This window comes from Podarcis bocagei (assembly GCF_964188305.1).
Source record: "Podarcis bocagei genome assembly, chromosome: 12".
NCBI classification, from domain to species: Eukaryota; Metazoa; Chordata; class Lepidosauria; order Squamata; family Lacertidae; genus Podarcis; species Podarcis bocagei.
Genome location: NC_138137.1, coordinates 33,408,942 through 33,427,633, shown reverse-complemented (window position 1 = coordinate 33,427,633; position 18,692 = coordinate 33,408,942). Strand labels below are relative to the sequence as shown.

Sequence of the window (18,692 nt, the reverse complement as noted above, 5' to 3'; positions counted from 1 at the left end):
GCGGCGGGGAGGAGGAGGAGGGCGTGTGTGGAGGGGCGAGATGAGATAGGGAGCGGAGAAGTTGGCCGTGGTTTTGGGGGCCCCTCTCTTCCTCCTCCTCCACCGCCACAGTTCAGGGGGAAGCCGCCTCCTTGGAAGGGGTTTCCTTTGGCATCGGGCGAAATCCGCCACTTCAGGTGTCTCTGGGAGGCAGGTACGCCTCTCCCTCCTCCCCCCATTTCCTCCAAGCCGTTGCAAAGCGAGCGCTTAGCTGGGCGAGGAAGGGTGACTGACACCTGCCAAACTTCGCCCCGGCGTGATCATCCTTTCTCCCCACGCCGCCACGCCACATCCGCCTGCCTCGGCAGCTCCAGCTTGCGTTTGGAAACAGACAAGAAAACCGCAGCAAGCGCCTTAAGGGCAGAGGAGAAGCCGGTCCGTGCGGATTTCTGCAGGAAGCAGCTGTCCAAATTAAACAATCCAGGCTTGTTTGATTTTGGGCGCAACATTTTTTACTTTGTTTATTAAATGTGTGTGCAGCCCTTCATCCGAAGATCACAAGGTGGTCCACGACATAAAAATGCAAAATGAAGACAGAAAATGCCCTTATAACCAGGGACAGGCTATTGGTCCGGCTGGCCAGGTGTTGCAAACTCTGACTGGCTGTAGCTCTCTAAGGTCTCAAGCAGATGCCCCTTTTCCTGCTCTCTGCTCCTGGAGATGCCAGGACTTGAGACTGGAGCTTTCTGCCAGGCAAAACATGTGCTCTCTCACTGAGCTGCGATCCCTCCCTTCAGAAGGGCTGGCTGCATTTTTCTTTTCTTTTCTTTTTTTAAAAGAAATTATTACCCACACAGGAAGTTGTAGCGGTTTCGGGGTTGCTGTTTAACTAAATTCTTAGCCTGAGGTCTGTGCTAGCTAATTAGGAGTGTGCAGTATAAACAAAGAAAATGTGTGGGAGTGAGGAGTGTAAATCATGCAAACTGGCAGCTTTGCAAGAAGCTGCTGACATGCAAGGTAGGAGAAGGTGGTGTGCTTGAGATGCGTTGAAAGAGTGTGGCTTCGAGATCCTAAATTAAAAGATTAAGACCTCTCCCTGCTATGACTCCCTTCTTTTTTGTTCTGCCCTCATTTGACACTGTAAATAGAAATGTATATGCTTGCTTTCAAGAACAGCAGTGGTGACAGAGGAGAACACCAGACAAAGCAGGGCTCCCTACAGAAGTGTTTGGGGAAGCAATGCTTCCCATATCCACTCCAGCATCTGAATTGAGTCTCCAATACACCTTTATTTTGTTTGCTACAAAGGAGAAAAGTTACTTGAGTAGTGACTTGACCAAGGCCACCCAGTGAGCTTCTTGCATTTGAGTGGGCTATTTGAATCTGGGTTACTAACATCCAGAAACTAAACTCAAGCTGAAATCCTACCTACTGCCCTAAAAAGCTTTCAGATGTTTTTGTTCAGAGTGACTGGAAGTAAGAGTATTTTGAATTCCTCAAGCCTTTTGCGTGAGTGGGTGGTCATCACTTCACTCAATATATGGTGTCAGAAATGAATTTTAACAGGGAGAAATGTAAAGTATTGCACTTGGGCAAAAAAAAAATGAGAGGCACAAATACAAGATGGGTGACACCTGGCTTGAGAGCAGTACATGTGAAAAGGATCTAGTAGTCTTGGTTGACCACAAACTTGACATGAGCCAATAGTGTGACGCGGCAGCTAAAAAAGCCAATGAAGAGAAGCGGACATGGAGCAATGGATCCAAACTACAAGAAAGAAGATTCCACCTAAACATTAGGAAGAACTTCCTGACAGTAAGAGCTGTTCGACAGTGGAATTTGCTGCCAAGGAGTGTGGTGGAGTCTCCTTCTTTGGAGGTCTTTAAGCAGAGGCTTGACAACCATATGTCAGGAGTGCTCTGATGGTGTTTTCTGCTTGGCAGGGGGTTGGACTCGATGGCCCTTGTGGTCTCTTCCAACTCTATGATTCTATGATTCTATGTTTATATTATTATTCAGTTAATTTAGATACCATTTTTTGGCCCAAAGGTCTCCTCAAACAGTAAACATCATACTAAAATAAAATCTACAGTAGAGTAAAATGGCATAAATCAATAAGACAGCAAAATCTTAACACATAAGAGCCAAAGAAAAGACTTCCAAGCTGGAGGATTAAAAGAGTGTTCTTACAATACCCAAACATTGAAATAAATTTCCATATAGAAGCACTTGTGGCTGTGTAATTTCAAATAATTCTTCCTTATATGGGGTCCTTGTAGCTTCCCAGAAGTTGTTTTGCTCTTCAGCACGAAATCGAGTACTCGATACTGGGAATTCTCCCAGAGAGGGAAATACTACTCTCTAGGATTGCTGAAGATCATTGATGTGGGTGTTATAGATGACAACAAGTGAAATTTCCACTTGTAAGCCTCACCTGTACAGCATTATTTCTGGGTACCAGCTTGGCCTTGTGGGTCTGATTTTTATTTTATCAGTTACCTTTAACACCAGAAACTACATTTTCTGAAAATAAAAATTAATTTCTTGGTAATCTAAAAAATCTATTTAGCCTCACATTTTTTTTCCTTGTGAGACAATTAATTAACTTTCGATTTAAGAAAAATCCTTTATCTCCAGAGTACCTTGATATAAAGCATCATTTGAAAACATAAACTGACAAGAGCTGGGATAGCTCAGTCAGCAGAGCACGAGGCTCTTAATCTCTGGGTTATGGGTTCAAGCCCCACACTGGGCACAAGATTCCTGCATTGCAGGGGGTTGGGCTAGATGGTCCTCATGGTCCCTTCCAACCCTACAATTCTCTGATTCTATGCTTCTATAAACTATTCCAAAAGTGCAACATTTTGCAACTTTATCAAAAAGGGATAAGGAAGCTTGTTATTGTTGGCATCCATCTGTCTCGAGAGACAATGGAAGAGTGTACCATTGGGGGTAAAGTTACACCATTGGGGAGTTAACACTGCCTGTTGCAGCTGTAGAGACCAATACAGGAGAAACATGTTTTATTGCAGCTGGGGCAGATGAAGGCGTTTGGTTTCGCTGGTGCAGATGCACTATGGCGTTTCTTCTTTCCGTGCTCCTCCCAGCGGTCATTCCTCCTCTGGTCATTGATTTGGATATACAACCTGTCTGTCTGTCTCCAGGTACTGCAGTTGTTTGCAAGGCATTCCCACATGGCAGGGTTAATATTGTCAGCCTTCATGTCACGTTTGCAAACAACTTTATAACACAGAGCTGGTTTGTCAACAGGCCTGCTGCCAGCTCCCTGTGGAGCACATCCTTGGGGATCCTGCCATCTTCCATCCTATGTACATTACCAAGCCAGTATAGACGTCACTGAGACAGAACTTGGAAGAGCACGTATTTGTTTGAGGCTCTGTCCTGCCATGTGGTAGACCTTCATCTTGGCATTGGTCATTAGCATCACATTCTCCCATACCCTTTAGGAGAGGTGCGCCATTGCTGTGGCTGCCTTACCAATAAGCTTGTCCAGCATCAGTGGAAAGGTTGCGGGTTATGGTGGAGCCCAGGTAGACAAAATCATCTTAACACCTGAAGGGTGTGATCACCAGTGCTGATGCATGGAGTGCTGGCAATGTCCTGACCCAAGAGTCCCAGGTGTTTTTCTGATGAGAAGTAGCTCCAGAAGAAGTCCTAGCCTCTTAATTTTGATAAGCTCCCTAAAGATTTTATTTCTATTTTAAAATAAATTGGTAATTTAGAATATACCTGTAGTTGTTTGCTCTAGGAATACTAGCATATTATGCACTGAAATTTAAGGAATGATAACATTATTTAATGGCCACATGACATGCATCTTGAAGGACACTTCAAGGAATTATGCTTTGTATCTGGGTAATTAAAAATATTTAGCTTAAATTACTACTGTGAAAAGAATGATAAGATATGCAGCGTTCTTGTACTCCTCTCATAGGCTTCAGTTGGCCACTGAAAAGAGGACATTGGACTAGATCAGCCTTTGGTCTAATCCAGCAGTGCTCTTCTTACATTATAACATTTTTTTACACAACTCTATTTTCTTTCTGATCACTATAAACTGAAACTACGCAATTTAAGAATTTGAGGTAACATGAACAAGGAGGGAGAGATGGGAGTACTTGGAGGAAGGTGTAAATGTCTGTAATTCTAAAAACCAAATATAGCCTTTTGTAAGCAGAAGCTGTCTTCTTCAGTGTTGGAGGATGTTTCACATAGGTAGATGCAGATGCTGTTCATGTGATCCCATATTCTTCTTTACCAGAACCTAGCAGGCCATCTTTTGGTCCTTGCTGTACAAGTCGGGTCATAATCAAGCCTCTTTACTAGATAACAGCTGTTACCTAAATTAATCCTGCACCAGACGTATTCTCTTACCCACACTATTAATTTTCAGTTTGGTTAGAAGCTGGCCAAGTGCAGGGCAAACAACAAAATTGTTGTGAGTGATTGTGTTTCACACAGTTGCTAGGCAAATGTCCTTTGTTAATTTTGTAGAGATAGCTTTTCTTCAAACCTCATGCCACTGGGCAAAGTAGGAGTGATACAGCTTTCTTCTTCTGTTAAGATTTTCTCAACGTTTCCTTCCTGGCTTTGTTGCACCTACATTAAAGTGTAATACTTTTCTGTCATTACAATTTTCTTGTCAGAGCAGTGCAATCCAGTAATCAAACTGTAAAACCGATGTCTTTTTAGAGTGTAATGATCATGTGTAATGATCATTTTTTTTTTTTAATGCACAATTTTGATCACACAAGTGACAAAGCTACACATACTGCACTGGTTTGGAAGTGAGCACAGAGTTCCTTGGCTTCATTCCTCATTAATCTTACATGGATCTTAAATGACTTAATTTTTAATCCTGCCCTTCGGGGGTTAATTATGATGGTGAAATTGAACATAGTTTTTTAAAGCTGCCAGTTGTAACTGGACTGTGCATGTGTGTGAACTAAGCAGAACAAATGAAACTAGGATCCTTCATTTTAAAGTACATATTGGCAAAAACATTTGATGTCACTACTATATAGTAGTAGTATGTTATTGAAGGAATGATAATGGAGGTGTTGGGCTCATACTCAATGTAGCCTTTTTAAAATGAAGCCCAGATGTTTTTAACTTTTCTGACTGGCAATAAAATCCCTGTCTTTACTATGTGGGTTGTGAACACAGCTGTTGACCAAAAGATGATGAATGATAATACAGTCTGTGTTTTATTTTTTTAAGGTGATGATAGTTGTGAGCACCTTCTCTCTAGTGGAAGATTTCTTGGGGAGAAAGTATGGCAGCCTCACGGCTGTATGATGCACAAATATAAGCAGAGGTAAGGTATTCTACTTTTAAATTTTCCCTTAAAGAAGAAAATATCGTAAGTCTGCACTTAAATGTAAAGTCTTAGTTTCTGGGATTATTACATTTTTGGACCTACACTGTGAGTATCATATGGCACATAATGTGTTTGTGCTGCTCATGTGAGTTTCCCCTATCCCTATTAGTGGTTTCACTTTATTAGCAGAAATGAAACAAATAGTAATGATTGTTAGTCTGTATCTTGCTTACTATGAAGAAATTTCTCACATAACCATTTCAGTTTGCCTACAATTGCAAACTGCTGCTTAAAGCAGCCATTTAGGCAAATCCCACCCACCTCATTCTCTAGTTCAGCCTTCTGAGCCCAGTGCCCTCCAAAGATCTTGAACTACATCTCCCATCAGCTGCAGCCAGCATGGCCATGCAAGCTGGAGCTGTTGGAAACTGTTGTCCAAAATATCTAGAGGGCACCAGATTGAGGAAGGATGCATCTACAGTGGTGCCTCGCAAGACGAAATTAATCCGTTCCGCGAGTCTCTTCGTCTAGCGGTTTTTTCGTCTTGCGAAGCAAGCCCATTAGCGGCTTAGCGGATTAGCGCTATTAGCGGTTTAGCGGCTATTAAAGGCTTAGCGGATTAGCGGCTAAAAGGCTATTAGCGGCTTAGCGGCTTAGAAAAAGGGGGGGAAGCGGGGGGAAATCGGAACACTCGCAAGACGTTTTCGTCTTGCAAAGCAAGCCCATAGGGAAAATCGTCTTGCGAAGCAGCTCAAAAACGGAAAACCCTTTCGTCTAGCGGGTTTTCCGTCTTGCGAGGCATTCGTCTTGCGGGGCACCACTGTAATAATTCCTCCATCAGCCTTGGTGCACAAAGTATTGCGCCATTAAGGTGCCTGTCAGTGAGCAAGTTAGTGTACCTTGATTGCTTTAAGGCTATAAAAGAAAATGTGAAGGAAATAAAACCTCTATTCCCCCACCTCTACCAGAGTTGATCTCAAACTGTTTTAGTAGCAGCAGCTAGATATCATGTAAAGAGGAGTTCTCACATTATCTAAAGCCTTTTGCAGTCACCCCAGGGAATGAATATACCAGAGAGAAGGGTGCATCAGTGGGTCCTGCCCTCTTCAGAGCAACCTGACTTTTTGAATTTGATTTCTTAAAAAATGTGCTTACTTGAGAGCATAAGATGAGTATGTTGGATCGGGCTAATGGCCCACCTAGTCCAGCCTCCTATTCTCGCAGTGGCTGACCAGATGCCTGTGGGAAGCCTGCAAGCTGGACATAAGCGCAGCAGCACTCTGCCCCCTTGCAGTTCCCAGTAACTGGTTGAGTTGGAGGCCCAGCACAGTCTTACAGTGTTGCAATTCTCTTTTCTTAGTTAATAGAATGTAAAAATGGCAGGACAGTATAACATAACAATTTATGAAATGTATAACAATATTTGTAGTTTTTTATAAGAAAAAGGAAAATTTGTTCCCACAAATTTGAATTATCAAGGATATAGGATATAAGTTGGTGCTCAGAATATTCTACAGTGCAGTTTTTTGGGGGGGGTGAATTACTTTTGCTCTGTCATACTTGAAGAAAATCAGTATTAATGTTTGTTTTTACAGTGAAGCAAAAACCTGCCTCGTAGACAAACATATTGCATTTATAGGTGATTCTAGGATTCGTCAGCTGTTCTATTCATTTGTGAAACTCCTGAACCCTCAAATTAAGGAGGATGGAGTCAAGGTATGGTTTTTATATTTTACTTTTATCACAGTTATTACTAGAAAACTACAGTCATTGTAATACCTTAGTTGTAAAGGTATTTCTGTGGAAAATGTATTGATTCAGTTTAGACATCACATTCCTGGTCCACCAAATCAGGTTGGGTTGGGTTGGGAAAACACAGTATGCCCATGTGTTCCGCCACCACTTTCTCCCTCCCCTTACATGCCTAGCTTTACAATACTTTTTTATTTATTGCATTTGTACAGTGCCTTCTTCCCAAGGTGGTTTATGATTTAAAATGTTAATACAAATAAATATTGCAAAATATTTTTAGCCTGCCTACAGGAGCTGGTGGCAGTAGCTCCTTGACCTAGGCTTTTCTTGTTTTCTACTCTGCCTTCCCTCAAGGCAGGCCTTCGTACACAGGGCTTAAGGAGTCCCAGGGAAAGTGGGGGTTAGGTTGCCCCAGCAGTTCTCTCAGGACATTGATAGTCTCTTCAGGAGCAGGTGGTCATACATAGGATGTCAATACCAGAAAATTCAGGTTTGAGCACTGGGTACACACCAGGATTGTAAATTACACTTTGTTTCCGGATTCCAGTTCTGATTTGTGAAGAGTGTTCAAGCCAGTTTCTCAATAAGGGCATCCTGTCTTGTTGTGCTGAAATTTACCACAAAGTATTGTATCAAGCTGGATGAATGAGGGGAGTCTGAATGGGAGGAGGCAGCAGATGGTGGCGGCACCCTAGTTTTCAGATCAGGAATGTGATGTCTGAACCAGGCTAGTGAATGTGGGAACTTCAGAAAGAGAGCTAATCAAGCAGTTTCAGAGAAAAGAACCAATTGCTGAAAAGACAGGTGGTTAATAGTGGAAACCTGAAGAATGCGGTTGGGAACTTTGTATTTAGAAGTTGGTGGCATGAATACATTTCAACCATTGGCTTCGCTGTGCCTTAACCATGTGCAAGTTTGATGCCTATTTTACTTAGCTGTAGCCTGCGGCATCCTGAAGTGGCACTGTTCTTTGGGTACCGTCAAACTGCAGGTGAACCCAGAAGTAGAGAGGGAAACAAGGAGGGAGGGTTGAGCTTTTGGTCAGTGCTACACTTCAGATATAGATAAAGATAAAGATAAAGGAGGAGGACTATCTTAGAAGAATGAAGTCAGGAACTCAAGGAGAGAGAGAGAGGAGGCAGTCTGAGATATCATTTTAGTCTGAACTCCAGGCAAAGAGAAAGTCCTCACGGTGTGCTCCAGGGCTGTTAGTAGAGGGTGACTTGGAAAGATTGGGGGGTGGGGTGGGACCTAGTCTCACTAAGGACTAGCCCTTGAAAATAAGAGCATGTCAGTGTTTGCAGCTATTTTACCTAAAGGGCACTGTACTAACTGGAGAATAATTGAAGTGTGCATGAAAAGCCCCCAAATTATATGTTCGGCTTTGTGTGTTTATTTTCCTCCCTTTAAATAGCAGTTGCAGAGCTTGTAATCAGGTTTTGGACCATTAGAAATATAGGCCTACGCTGGAGTCCTGGATGAAAATCTCTTGTCTTTCGCTGGTCCTCAAAGCTGCTGTTCTTGTCAAGAGGGAAGCTGCCAATGGCACCCTCTTTCCTGATGCAACTTTGAAGCGGGGGGGGGGTGAGGGAGGTTTTCTGGGACTGTGATGAGAGGATAGGATTAAGAACTTCCTGCTCCCTCTCTCCCTTATCTCCTCCTTCTTTTCAGGCAACTGCTATTTATAGTTAAAAAGCAAAACAAACCAGGCAACATCAAATTAAGAATTTAGCATAACATGAATACAGTCATGGATTTCTGGAAACTGGCGTAATTTTTGCATGTTTCTTACTTTGACAGCATGGAAACATTCCTTTTGAAGACAAATCATCTTCACTTAAAGTGGTAAGCATACCCAGTTGCTTCTAAACTAGAATGAAGAAAAGAAGTTGGCATGTGTATTTATTTTATTTATATTTATTTATAATATTTATATACCACCCTTTCACAAAACACCAGGGTGAAGTATAGCAACATAAAAAACCTTTAGAAATAAATATTTACTAAAGTAGTACTTTCATATTTTATTATAAAATTTATATCCCACCTTTCCTCCTAAAGGAGCCCAAGGCAGCAAACAAGTGATAAAACAAAACCAAAAAAATTTCAGTGCATATGCAGACTTAGAAATATCTCCTCTTGAAAGGCTTGTTGAAGGAGCCGTCAGTAGGTGCCAAAACGGCAACAGAGATGGATCCTGTCTGATACTAATTGGGAAATAAGATGGTAGGTACCAAAACACTAAAAGCAATTCCTACATTGTGCAGAACAGACCTCCTGACAAGATGGTGTTTGCAAGAGGCCCTCCTTTGGACAGTGGAATCATAGATTTGAAAGGGACCTCAGGGTCTTTGTCCCCTGCTGTTTTGAGCTTTATATGCCAAAACATGAACTAACCCTGTACCTAATTGGCAGCCAATGCAATTCTTTCAACACTGGGGTAATCTATAAGTGATATCCTACCTCAGTAGTTGAGCTACCACAGTTTGCACTGGCTGCAACACACACAACCACAGGAAGATTTTGCTTTGGGCTGGTTTTCCTTGGCTGTCTTGCCGTAGGTTTTAGGAGGATTGTGAGGACAAATACTTGAATATCTGAAGGAATTAAGTGCTACAGAATATAACAAAAATCATTTCAAAATACTCCTCCCGCTGAAAACAATCCAGTTTCCTCTTTGAGCAGTTAGTCAAGTCTCCTTCTCACTATGTCCTCTTAAGTAACAGCAGCAATGTTTTCTACAAAAAGTGCATAAATTATTAAAAGAAGATGTGTGTATACATGTGTCCAAAAAACCTGATTGGCCCAGGACCCCAAGTTTTCCAAAGATGAGCGCAGGATCTTAGTGTACATGCATATTTTTACTTACAGGTGTTATTACATTTGCGGTAGAAATTGCAGATGGAACGCTGCTGATTCTGTCAATAGTTGTGACATTTAGTGCTGACCTTACCTGACTGTTTCAGGAGAGTAAACCACTTGCTAATAAACTCATCCATTTCCTCTCAGGAATTTCTGTGGTATCCGGAAGTTAATGGCTCTATGAAGCAGCTTATCAAATCTTGGACTGAAGTGAGTTGTAATATTGAACTTCCTTTATGACAGTGGTTTTCAATTAGTGTGCCGTGGCACCCTGGGGTGCCTTGAATGATGCTCAGGGGTGCTGCGGGCATCCCTGACCTCTGTCCCTCTTTCCTTCCCTCCCTCCTCTGATGCCTTTGCCTCCCCAAGGCTTATGTGGCTGTTTGTTGCAGCAGCCCTGGCTACAAGCTCCCCAGGTGAATGAATACTCTGGAGCTGGCCAGGGGGTGCTGATTGCCAGGAGCTGAGGCAGCCTCAGAGTAAGCAAGCAAGTGGGTGAGGGAGTCCAGCCAGCCAGTCCACTATCACTTGCTGCTGGGAATGAACAAGCAAGTCCCAGGCTCCTATGGGGCAGTGTGAGGAAGCACCTCTCTTTGGGAAAGGGGGGGGGGCTGGTCAGAGATCAGGGGAAGCTGCAGCAACTGCTGCCCGGAGGACTCCCAAGGAGAAGGAAGAGGAGGCTGAGGGAAAACTCCACAAGGGAGGCTGTTCGAAAAGGGGTGAGAGCCTGCCAGCTCTGCAGGCAAGTGGTGACATAACTGGGCTCCTGAGCCCCACAGGGGTGCCACAGAAAGAATGTAGTTTATCAAGGGAGCTGTGGACTCAAAATGGTTGAAAACCTCTGCTTTATGGCAATATATTTCAACAATCCCAGGGGTGGGGTGGGGGTACATTAGGCAGTTCTGGTCCTGAAATTAATTTCAATATAGTATAAATTAAACTGCTAGTTATCCCTCAGTTTTTTTTCAATATTCACTGGCACTCTGAAGTGTATCTTCATTTATTTAAAATGCCCGTTATTCTTTCAAAGACCCAACTCAGGCAGTGATGGCTTCCAGGAATAGGGCTAGTGAAAAATAAGAAGGTCAAAACAAAAACAAAAAACGGTTTGTTTTTTAACCTGAAAGTGGCGAGGACAGCATGCATGTAGCATTTCTGTTTACAGGAAAGAATTGATTGGCTCACTTTGCAAAGGGGTTTATAATCTGCTTTCCTTGGTGAAAATTGCAGAGGTTTAGGATGTTGGATTGTTAAAACAAAACAATAACAAAGCAATGTCCTATTGTACAGTGTAGTTAAGTGGATATTTAATTTAAGTGACATTCTAGATTTTGCTAAGTAGAAAACAGTTCCACAATTCCCTTCATCAGCAGTGCTTCTATAATGTCATATCTTAAGGTAAAGGTAAAGGTACCCCTGCCCGTACGGGCCAGTCGTGTCCGACTCTAGGGTTGTGCGCCCATCTCACTTAAGAGGCTGGGGGCCAGCGCTGTCTGGAGACACTTCCGGGTCACGTGGCCAGCGTGACGAAGCTGCTCTGGCGAGCCAGCACCAGCGCAGCGCACGGAAACGCCGTTTACCTTCCCGCTATAAAGCGGTACCTATTTATCTACTTGCACTTAAGGGTGCTTTCGAACTGCTAGGTGGGCAGGAGCTGGGACCGAGCAACGGGAGCGCACCCCGCTGTGGGGATTCGAACCGCCGACCATGCGATCGGCAAGCCCTAGGCACTGAGGTTTTACTCACAGCGCCACCCGCGTCCCTAATGTCGCTCATAACTTAATTGCTTCCAAATCAACTGCAGCATATTTTAGGTAAAGGTAAAGGTACCCCTGCCCGTTACGGGCCAGTCTTGACAGACTCTGGGGTTTGTGCGCCCATCTCACTCTATAGGCCGTGGGCCAGCGCTGTCCGGAGACACTTCCGGGTCACGTGGCCAGCGTGACAAAGCTGCATCTGGCGAGCCAGCGCAGCACACGGAACGCCATTTACCTTCCCGCTGGTAAGCGGTACCTATTTATCTACTTGCACCCAGGGGTGCTTTCGAACTGCTAGGTTGGCAGGCGCTGGGACCGAGCAACGGGAGCGCACCCCGCCGCAGGGATTCGAACCGCCGACCTTTCAATCGGCAAGCCCTAGGCGCTGAGGCTTTTACCCACAGCGCCACCCGCGTCATATTTTATACATTGATTAAAGCTTGTGGAGGTTTTTCCTTTTTAAAATGTGGTTTAAATGTGGACTAATGTGATTAATTTTTGCAGTACAGTACATTTGATTATTCATGTCCTTTATGAAGACTCTGAAAAGACTAACCTCCTTTTTACTGTTCCAAAGGGTTCTTCTCCAAAGCCTCACATAGTTGTAGCAGGAGCTGCTGTGGTAAGCTATTCATCTAATATGTCACTGTAATGGCCAAATGAAAATTAAAACAGTAGTCTTCTAATTCAGACCTTTAAAATCCCATATGATCTTCTTTTTCTGTATTGTTTTTCATTAACTAACCTTTCACACTTCTCTCTTGTAACTTACAGCCTAAGCTTCCCTGTGCATCCCCATCTCTGTCTCTCACTGTCTTTCTGGTTCTAGAGCAATATTACTTACCATATTTTTCACTCTATAAGACGCACTTTTCCCCTCCTAAAAAGTAAGGGGAAATGTGTGTGCATCTTATGGAGCGAATGCAGGCTGCGCAGCTATCGCTGAAGCCAGAAGAACAAGAGGGATCGGTGCACAGCGATCTCTCTTGCTCTTCTGGCTTCAGGGATAGCCACACAAAGCCTCTTGAGCACAGCGGGAGCGCTCCTGCCTCTTCGCTCAAGAGGCTTTGCGTTGCTTTCTTGTTTCTTGTTTCCCTCCTCTAAAAACTGAGTGCGTCTTATGGCCGGATGCGTCTTATAGAGCAAAAAATACGGTACTTTTATAGACAGATACTTCTGGCACGGAACACCTTCTTTGGTCTTACTGTCTTATGGAATAAAAATTTATAGGGGGACTGATGTGTGCTGTGGGTATCATTTAATATTTGAAACTGCTGAAGGAGCAATAGATAATTTTTGAAAGTTTTAATAGTATGTTTTCTCAATTTTAGATAGTTGTCTTTTAAAATTTAAATTTGCATCAAAGTCCTTTAGCAACAGCAGTTCGCAATATCCTATGCTTTTTACCCAAGAGTACAAAGTTCAGAATTTTCTTGTGTTTATCTACTTCAGCTACCCTGTTTTTGAAACATCAGCTAAGATTTGTGAATGATATTGAACCATTTTGATTATATCGTCCATAAATATGTTTGCTAACTTATTCACTTTTAATACTCTTTTAGTGGTCTATCAGTATTCACAATGGCAGCAATGAAGCCCTCACACAGTATAAAATCAATATCACATCAGTTGCTCCTCTTCTGGAAAAACTGGCAAAGAGCAGTGATGTCTACTGGGTCTTACAAGGTAAAAGAATGACATAGCTGTTGTGTCTTGTGGCGAAACAAATTAATTAGCTAAGCATTTTTATATTTAATGCTTTCAATTCCAGTCTGAATATCAGTAACTACACCAGATTTATTCTATGATGTATTCCAAGAACAGCTGCTGCTGTTTGTCCCACATTGTGAATGGCTTAACTGGTAAATCCATTTCTCAGTTTGTGGGAAAACACATTTCTTATTATCTGCACAGAGCATTGGCCACTTTTGGGGGGAAATGGTTGGTTAGGCTGCAGCAGGTCAACTGACTGGAAAGACTAGAAGCTAAAATTTTGAGTGGCAGCCCAGACAGTGGATTTGCTCATGAGTAGATACCTTTTAATGCCAGTGGAATAGATAGGAATAGGATGCTTGTTTCATTATTAGATCAGCAAATTGAGACCAGATAGCTTGTTTGTCCTCCTTGCAAGAAATACTGTGTTACTATCATACCCCGGGATGGAGAACCTTCATTTCTCTCACCAGCCCATTTTGGCCAAGCCACATCCACCTGCCCCACACCTGACATAAGGTGTGGGGAAGTAATGGCAGGCCTAGGCCAAAAGGGGCTTTGCAGGCAATGCCAATTGACAGTGCCTGCAAAGCCCCTTGCATAGTTCCTCCCAAATGCCTGACCACCAGGTTGTTGGGCATTTTTAAATCATGGCACAAACTCTTCTGCAAGACCTGGACTCAGCATTTCCCAAGCAACAAGCACAAAATTTCCAAAGCTCCTTGTTAAGCATTTCCCAACTGCTCACCAAGGGGCTTCAAATGCCTTTGTTTTTAAAAGGAGCATTTTTTTCTTTCCAAAGGAAGCCGTATTCAAAGTTCTTCCCTTAGTAACTTAAATGCAAACTGCTTTCTTTGCAGAATGAAAAGTGCTCCAATTTTAGGAGCGTATTTCCCTCTGCACAGACTTGAAAAGGGCTCCCTCTAAGGGTCTAACTGGAGAGACATGTGAGGCTTATTCTAGTAGATCATTTTAGCAGGTGAAAATAGTATATCTAGAGCTTGAGTATTTGTTTGTTTGTTTGTTTCATTGCTTCTTTTTTAAAAATCCCCATTTTCTTTTGACATCAGATCCAGTTTATGAAGATATGTTGAGTGAAAGCAGGAAAATGATCACTAATGAGAAAATAGATGCCTACAATGAAGCAGCAATCAGTATCCTGAACAGCAGCTCAAAAAACTCAAAAGCTAAAGTAAAAATTTTCAGTGTATCTAGGCTGATAGCAGAAGAAACTATAAGTCAGTCCTCAGATGGTATACACCTTTCTGAAGCAAGCAGAGAAATAGTAAGTAATCTGCATTGCAGGGGACTGGCCTAGATGACTCCTGCTCCCTTCCAGCTCTACATTCTATTATTCTTTATAGAAAACAGCCCTTAAGATTTAGAATGCCAAAAGACTGACAATTGTAGGAAATTGTCTTAATTTTTATTAGATTTATTAGGCACTACTTGTTGCTCCTGCATTTTTAGCAGTTGTAAGTTTTTAATGGGTTTTTAATATTGTATTGTAAATTGTTGTAACCCTCCCTGGAACCTTAGGGGGAAGAATGGGTTATAAATTAAAATAATGAGACTTCTCTTCAAGTATTGTTTGCAGAATTATTTTCAAACTATTTAATAAAAAATATTTTACACAGTATAGATAATTGTATACTGCTTTGTATTAAGGATGTGATGTTTAGAGAAATCAGAATTGCTGATTGCCTACAGGGCTGTTGTATACATAACTCCTAACCATAGTTTAGCACTGTTTGTTTCTGTCTTTTCTCCCCTCATATGTGGCTAGGAGAAGGATTTGATTTACTTCTGGTTTCATAAAGTCCTGGGTAGTGCTTTAAAACAAACTTGGGGGAGTTTCAGAACAACCCTATATCAACCACGGATTACAAAGTTGTCCAGAATTCTATGAAACTGAAAATAGCAAAGTTCTCCAACCACACAGAAGTATGGGTGTGGATGTAGTGCTAATCCATGGTTTAATGTTGTATGTGAACACAACAGATATATGGAAAGTTTTTTGAATGCTGAAGGGGGAGTACTATATTAATACTAAGGTCAGTTCTGTTAAAAAACAAAAATAAAGCATCTTTGTGAAAAACAGGAAGTATAATTTCAGAATCAGCACTTCATTCCTCTGAAAGGAATTTGGGGATGGAAGTAGGTCAAACACAGATTAGAAAAATATACGGTGAGCAGTGGATGCTAGCAGTGTTGTCACCCTGAATACGAAGGGTCAAAAAACCCCAAAGGTTTGTGAGGTTGTTGGGGATGGGATCTTCCACTTTTTTTGTTTTTGTTTTAGGTTAAACTATGGGAGATCCAATCATGGATCTACCAACATCTCATTTAATTTGGCCCTTGGATGATAGAAAAAGTTTGTCTCTTCATGCCCATAGTTTGGACTTGTTCAGTGAAACAAATTAAAAACAATATTTTGTTTTATTTATTTATTTTAAAAAAGAAAACAACATCCTACCATTCATTTAGACCATGTGAGTCATACAACATTTTAAATCCCATATCCTAATGGCTGGAATTATGTGTTTTTTCCTGGACAGAATGCAATGATTCTGATAAACATCCACTGCAACAAGGTTATAAAGCCCATCGATGGTTCGTGCTGCCAGCCTCAGCCTCCTGTCACTTTGATACAAAAACTAGCCTTTGGGTTTTTTGCTTCCTCCATAATTGGATATTTAATTCTTGTTCTCATACGTCGTAACAATCACCAGAAGAATAAGCCATGTACAGATATGGAGAGTGGAGAAGAGAAGAAACCTGCCACCAACGCTCCAGCCATTTCTACTCTAGAGACAGCCTTGCAGTGTTTATGCAGACTTGGTTTGATAATGGGTTACTTCTACCTATGCGACCGAGCAAATCTGTTCATGAAAGAAAACAAGTTTTACACTCACTCATCCTTCTTCATACCAATCATCTATATCCTAGTGTTAGGGGTGTTTTACACAGAAAATACTAAAGAGGTAAGCCTGCTTTATTTTTGTTTTTATTTCTGAAAGATCACAGGCTCTTTGTCTGACTGGGATGTGTTCTTGAACTCTGGCAATGTTCCTGTCTTTTCTTTTTGTAAAAAGTATTTTTCTTGAGTTTACAATTTTAAACAGGTTACAATAACAATAAAGGCAATGCAAAAAAGGGGTTAATGCTTCGTTTGCCTGGATGGCAGACAGTGAGAGGTGCATGTAGAAACTAGTCTACTGTACAAAGGTAACATTTGCCTTCAGTTGTCTGCCCGCTTCTGTCCAGCGCTGGCATGTGGCTCTTGGAAGATTGCCCACAAAGAAATGTGGTCTTCAGGCAGAAGAAGGATCCCCAACCCTGTTGTAAATAGATTCAAATAAAACTGTCACTTCCAGAAAAACGCCATGCATAAACAACAGATGAGCAGTTGTGGATGTTTCAACAGCATTTACTCAAGAGTCCATGACCCTGAGCCAGAGTGGCCAAATGTAAATTCAGCAAGGCTTCTCTTTGGGACCTCTGTCCCTTGAGTTTCAAAACCATCTATCAGGCAGAGTACAATGTTAGCGTTAGATGGGGAGCAAAAGTACTCAGCCGTTGTTGTACTGTTTACACAGAGATCTGTATCAGTCATGTGGATTGTAGCCCACTCCTAGTGGTGCAAAATACATAAAACATAACTGGAGAATAACAGTTATTGCACTTCCCCTTATATAGTAGTTTTAGACACATCCACCGCATAATAGTGTTTCCTTGTTTTGTAGTGCTCTGCTTCCACTTGTTGGAATAGCAATGCTGTCTTTTTATTTTGCAGACTAAGGTGTTAAATAGGGAACAAACCGATGAATGGAAAGGCTGGATGCAGCTTGTCATCTTGATCTATCATATCTCTGGAGCAAGCACTGTAAGTTTGTTATGCAGTTTTAACAATTTTTGCATGAGGAATAGTCTTGCGTGATTTACTACTAAAGCAAAAGTTGAATAGTTAAATGATGTCTTTCTTCTCTGTTTTAATTCCATATTGGGGTGATTAAGGTCTGTTTTGAAAGATGTACTTTTCCAAAAAAAAAAAAAAAAAGGTGACAACCAACCTGATCTGGAAATGGTTGCTGTTTTGTTTTAATGATACTTCTGGGTGATTTTAGGAAAAGTCCTATGTCCTGTTCTGTTCTGATTTCATTTTTGGATTATTGCTCCAACCCTAGCAGGGATGGCTAGCCCATGGGCCACATGAAACTCCCCTAACCCCCCCCCCCCCGCCCAAATTATTTCTTACTGCTCCTATGGGTCCCCCACTGTAATACTATGATGGCAGAAGGCTTTCCATGGCTGCTAAGGTCCCCACAAAATGTCTACATTAAAAAATAAATATTTCACTAATTACCACTGTAGGTCATCTGCTGTGATTTGGTTATGCCAAAAGATTTTAAGTTCTGTAAACGAGCTTATATTCAAAAGCAGAAATAAAATGAGGGGGGAAACTTACTCATTTTGCACACTTTAATGTGGGATTTAATCTTTGAAAGTTACCTAGCTTTTAAAAAAATACAATTTACGTTTTTATTAATAGTTTCTGCCAGTGTACATGCACATCCGTGTATTGGTTGCTGCATATCTATTCCAAACGGGCTACGGGCATTTCTCATACTTCTGGATTAAAGGAGATTTTGGCTTTTATAGAGTGTGTCAGGTAAGAAGTGAATTAAGCTTTTGTGTGTATAAAAATAATTCTGAGTGACTGCTACAAACGTTACCCAGTACTTTGCCCACTGCTACTTCCCAATGTTGGATCGTTCCCTATTCAGTAGGAGGCAAGACTTCAAAAAAGTCATTGAGGCTGACAAAAGCTCACCACTTCCTCTCTGGATCCCAATTGCCTTAGCTCAGGGTTTCCCAAACGTGGGTCTACAGTTTCCATAATCCCTGACCACTGGTCCTTCTAGCTAGAAATGATGGGAGTTGTAGTCCAAAAACAGCCGGAGATCCAAGTTTGGGAAACCCTTCCTTAACTTAAGCCTAAATCTTCCAAAGTGTGCCACCAGAGTATGATTTTGTTTTCTTTCAGCACTAATTGCCTAAGATCCCCCTCCTTAGCAACTGGAGCCCTCTTTGCCCTTAGAAATTGGGTGTGAGGGTTAGCTCAGGAGAGGGCCTTCTCTGTGGTAGCCCCTAAGCTGTAAAACTCCCTCCCCACAGAGGTACATCTGGCACCTTCATTATATAGCTTCCAGAGAACGCTGAATGTGTACCTTTTTATCCTGGCTTTTGACATTTGAAGTGTATGTTTTTAGGACCCAGCTTTTTGG

General features: G+C 42.0%; 1 protein-coding gene across 2 annotated transcripts in view; it reads left to right on the top strand.

The window, feature by feature from the left end:
- The window catches only part of CASD1 (CAS1 domain containing 1), a 31,538-nt gene that overhangs the window by 567 nt on the left and 12,279 nt on the right, over nucleotides 1-18,692 (top strand). The window contains exons 1-11 of one of the 2 annotated variants that reach the window (XM_081163078.1): nucleotides 99-193; nucleotides 5,221-5,317; nucleotides 6,916-7,036; nucleotides 8,873-8,917; nucleotides 10,082-10,144; nucleotides 12,269-12,313; nucleotides 13,254-13,377; nucleotides 14,475-14,689; nucleotides 15,963-16,388; nucleotides 17,201-17,290; nucleotides 17,957-18,076. In XM_081163078.1, coding sequence (XP_081019204.1) covers nucleotides 5,295-5,317; nucleotides 6,916-7,036; nucleotides 8,873-8,917; nucleotides 10,082-10,144; nucleotides 12,269-12,313; nucleotides 13,254-13,377; nucleotides 14,475-14,689; nucleotides 15,963-16,388; nucleotides 17,201-17,290; nucleotides 17,957-18,076 — 1,272 coding nt within the window. In that variant the 5' untranslated portion in view covers nucleotides 99-193; nucleotides 5,221-5,294. Of the gene's footprint in view, nucleotides 1-98; nucleotides 194-5,220; nucleotides 5,318-6,915; nucleotides 7,037-8,872; nucleotides 8,918-10,081; nucleotides 10,145-12,268; nucleotides 12,314-13,253; nucleotides 13,378-14,474; nucleotides 14,690-15,962; nucleotides 16,389-17,200; nucleotides 17,291-17,956; nucleotides 18,077-18,692 lie in introns of those variants that run through there. The other variant, XM_081163077.1, reaches the window with a different exon arrangement.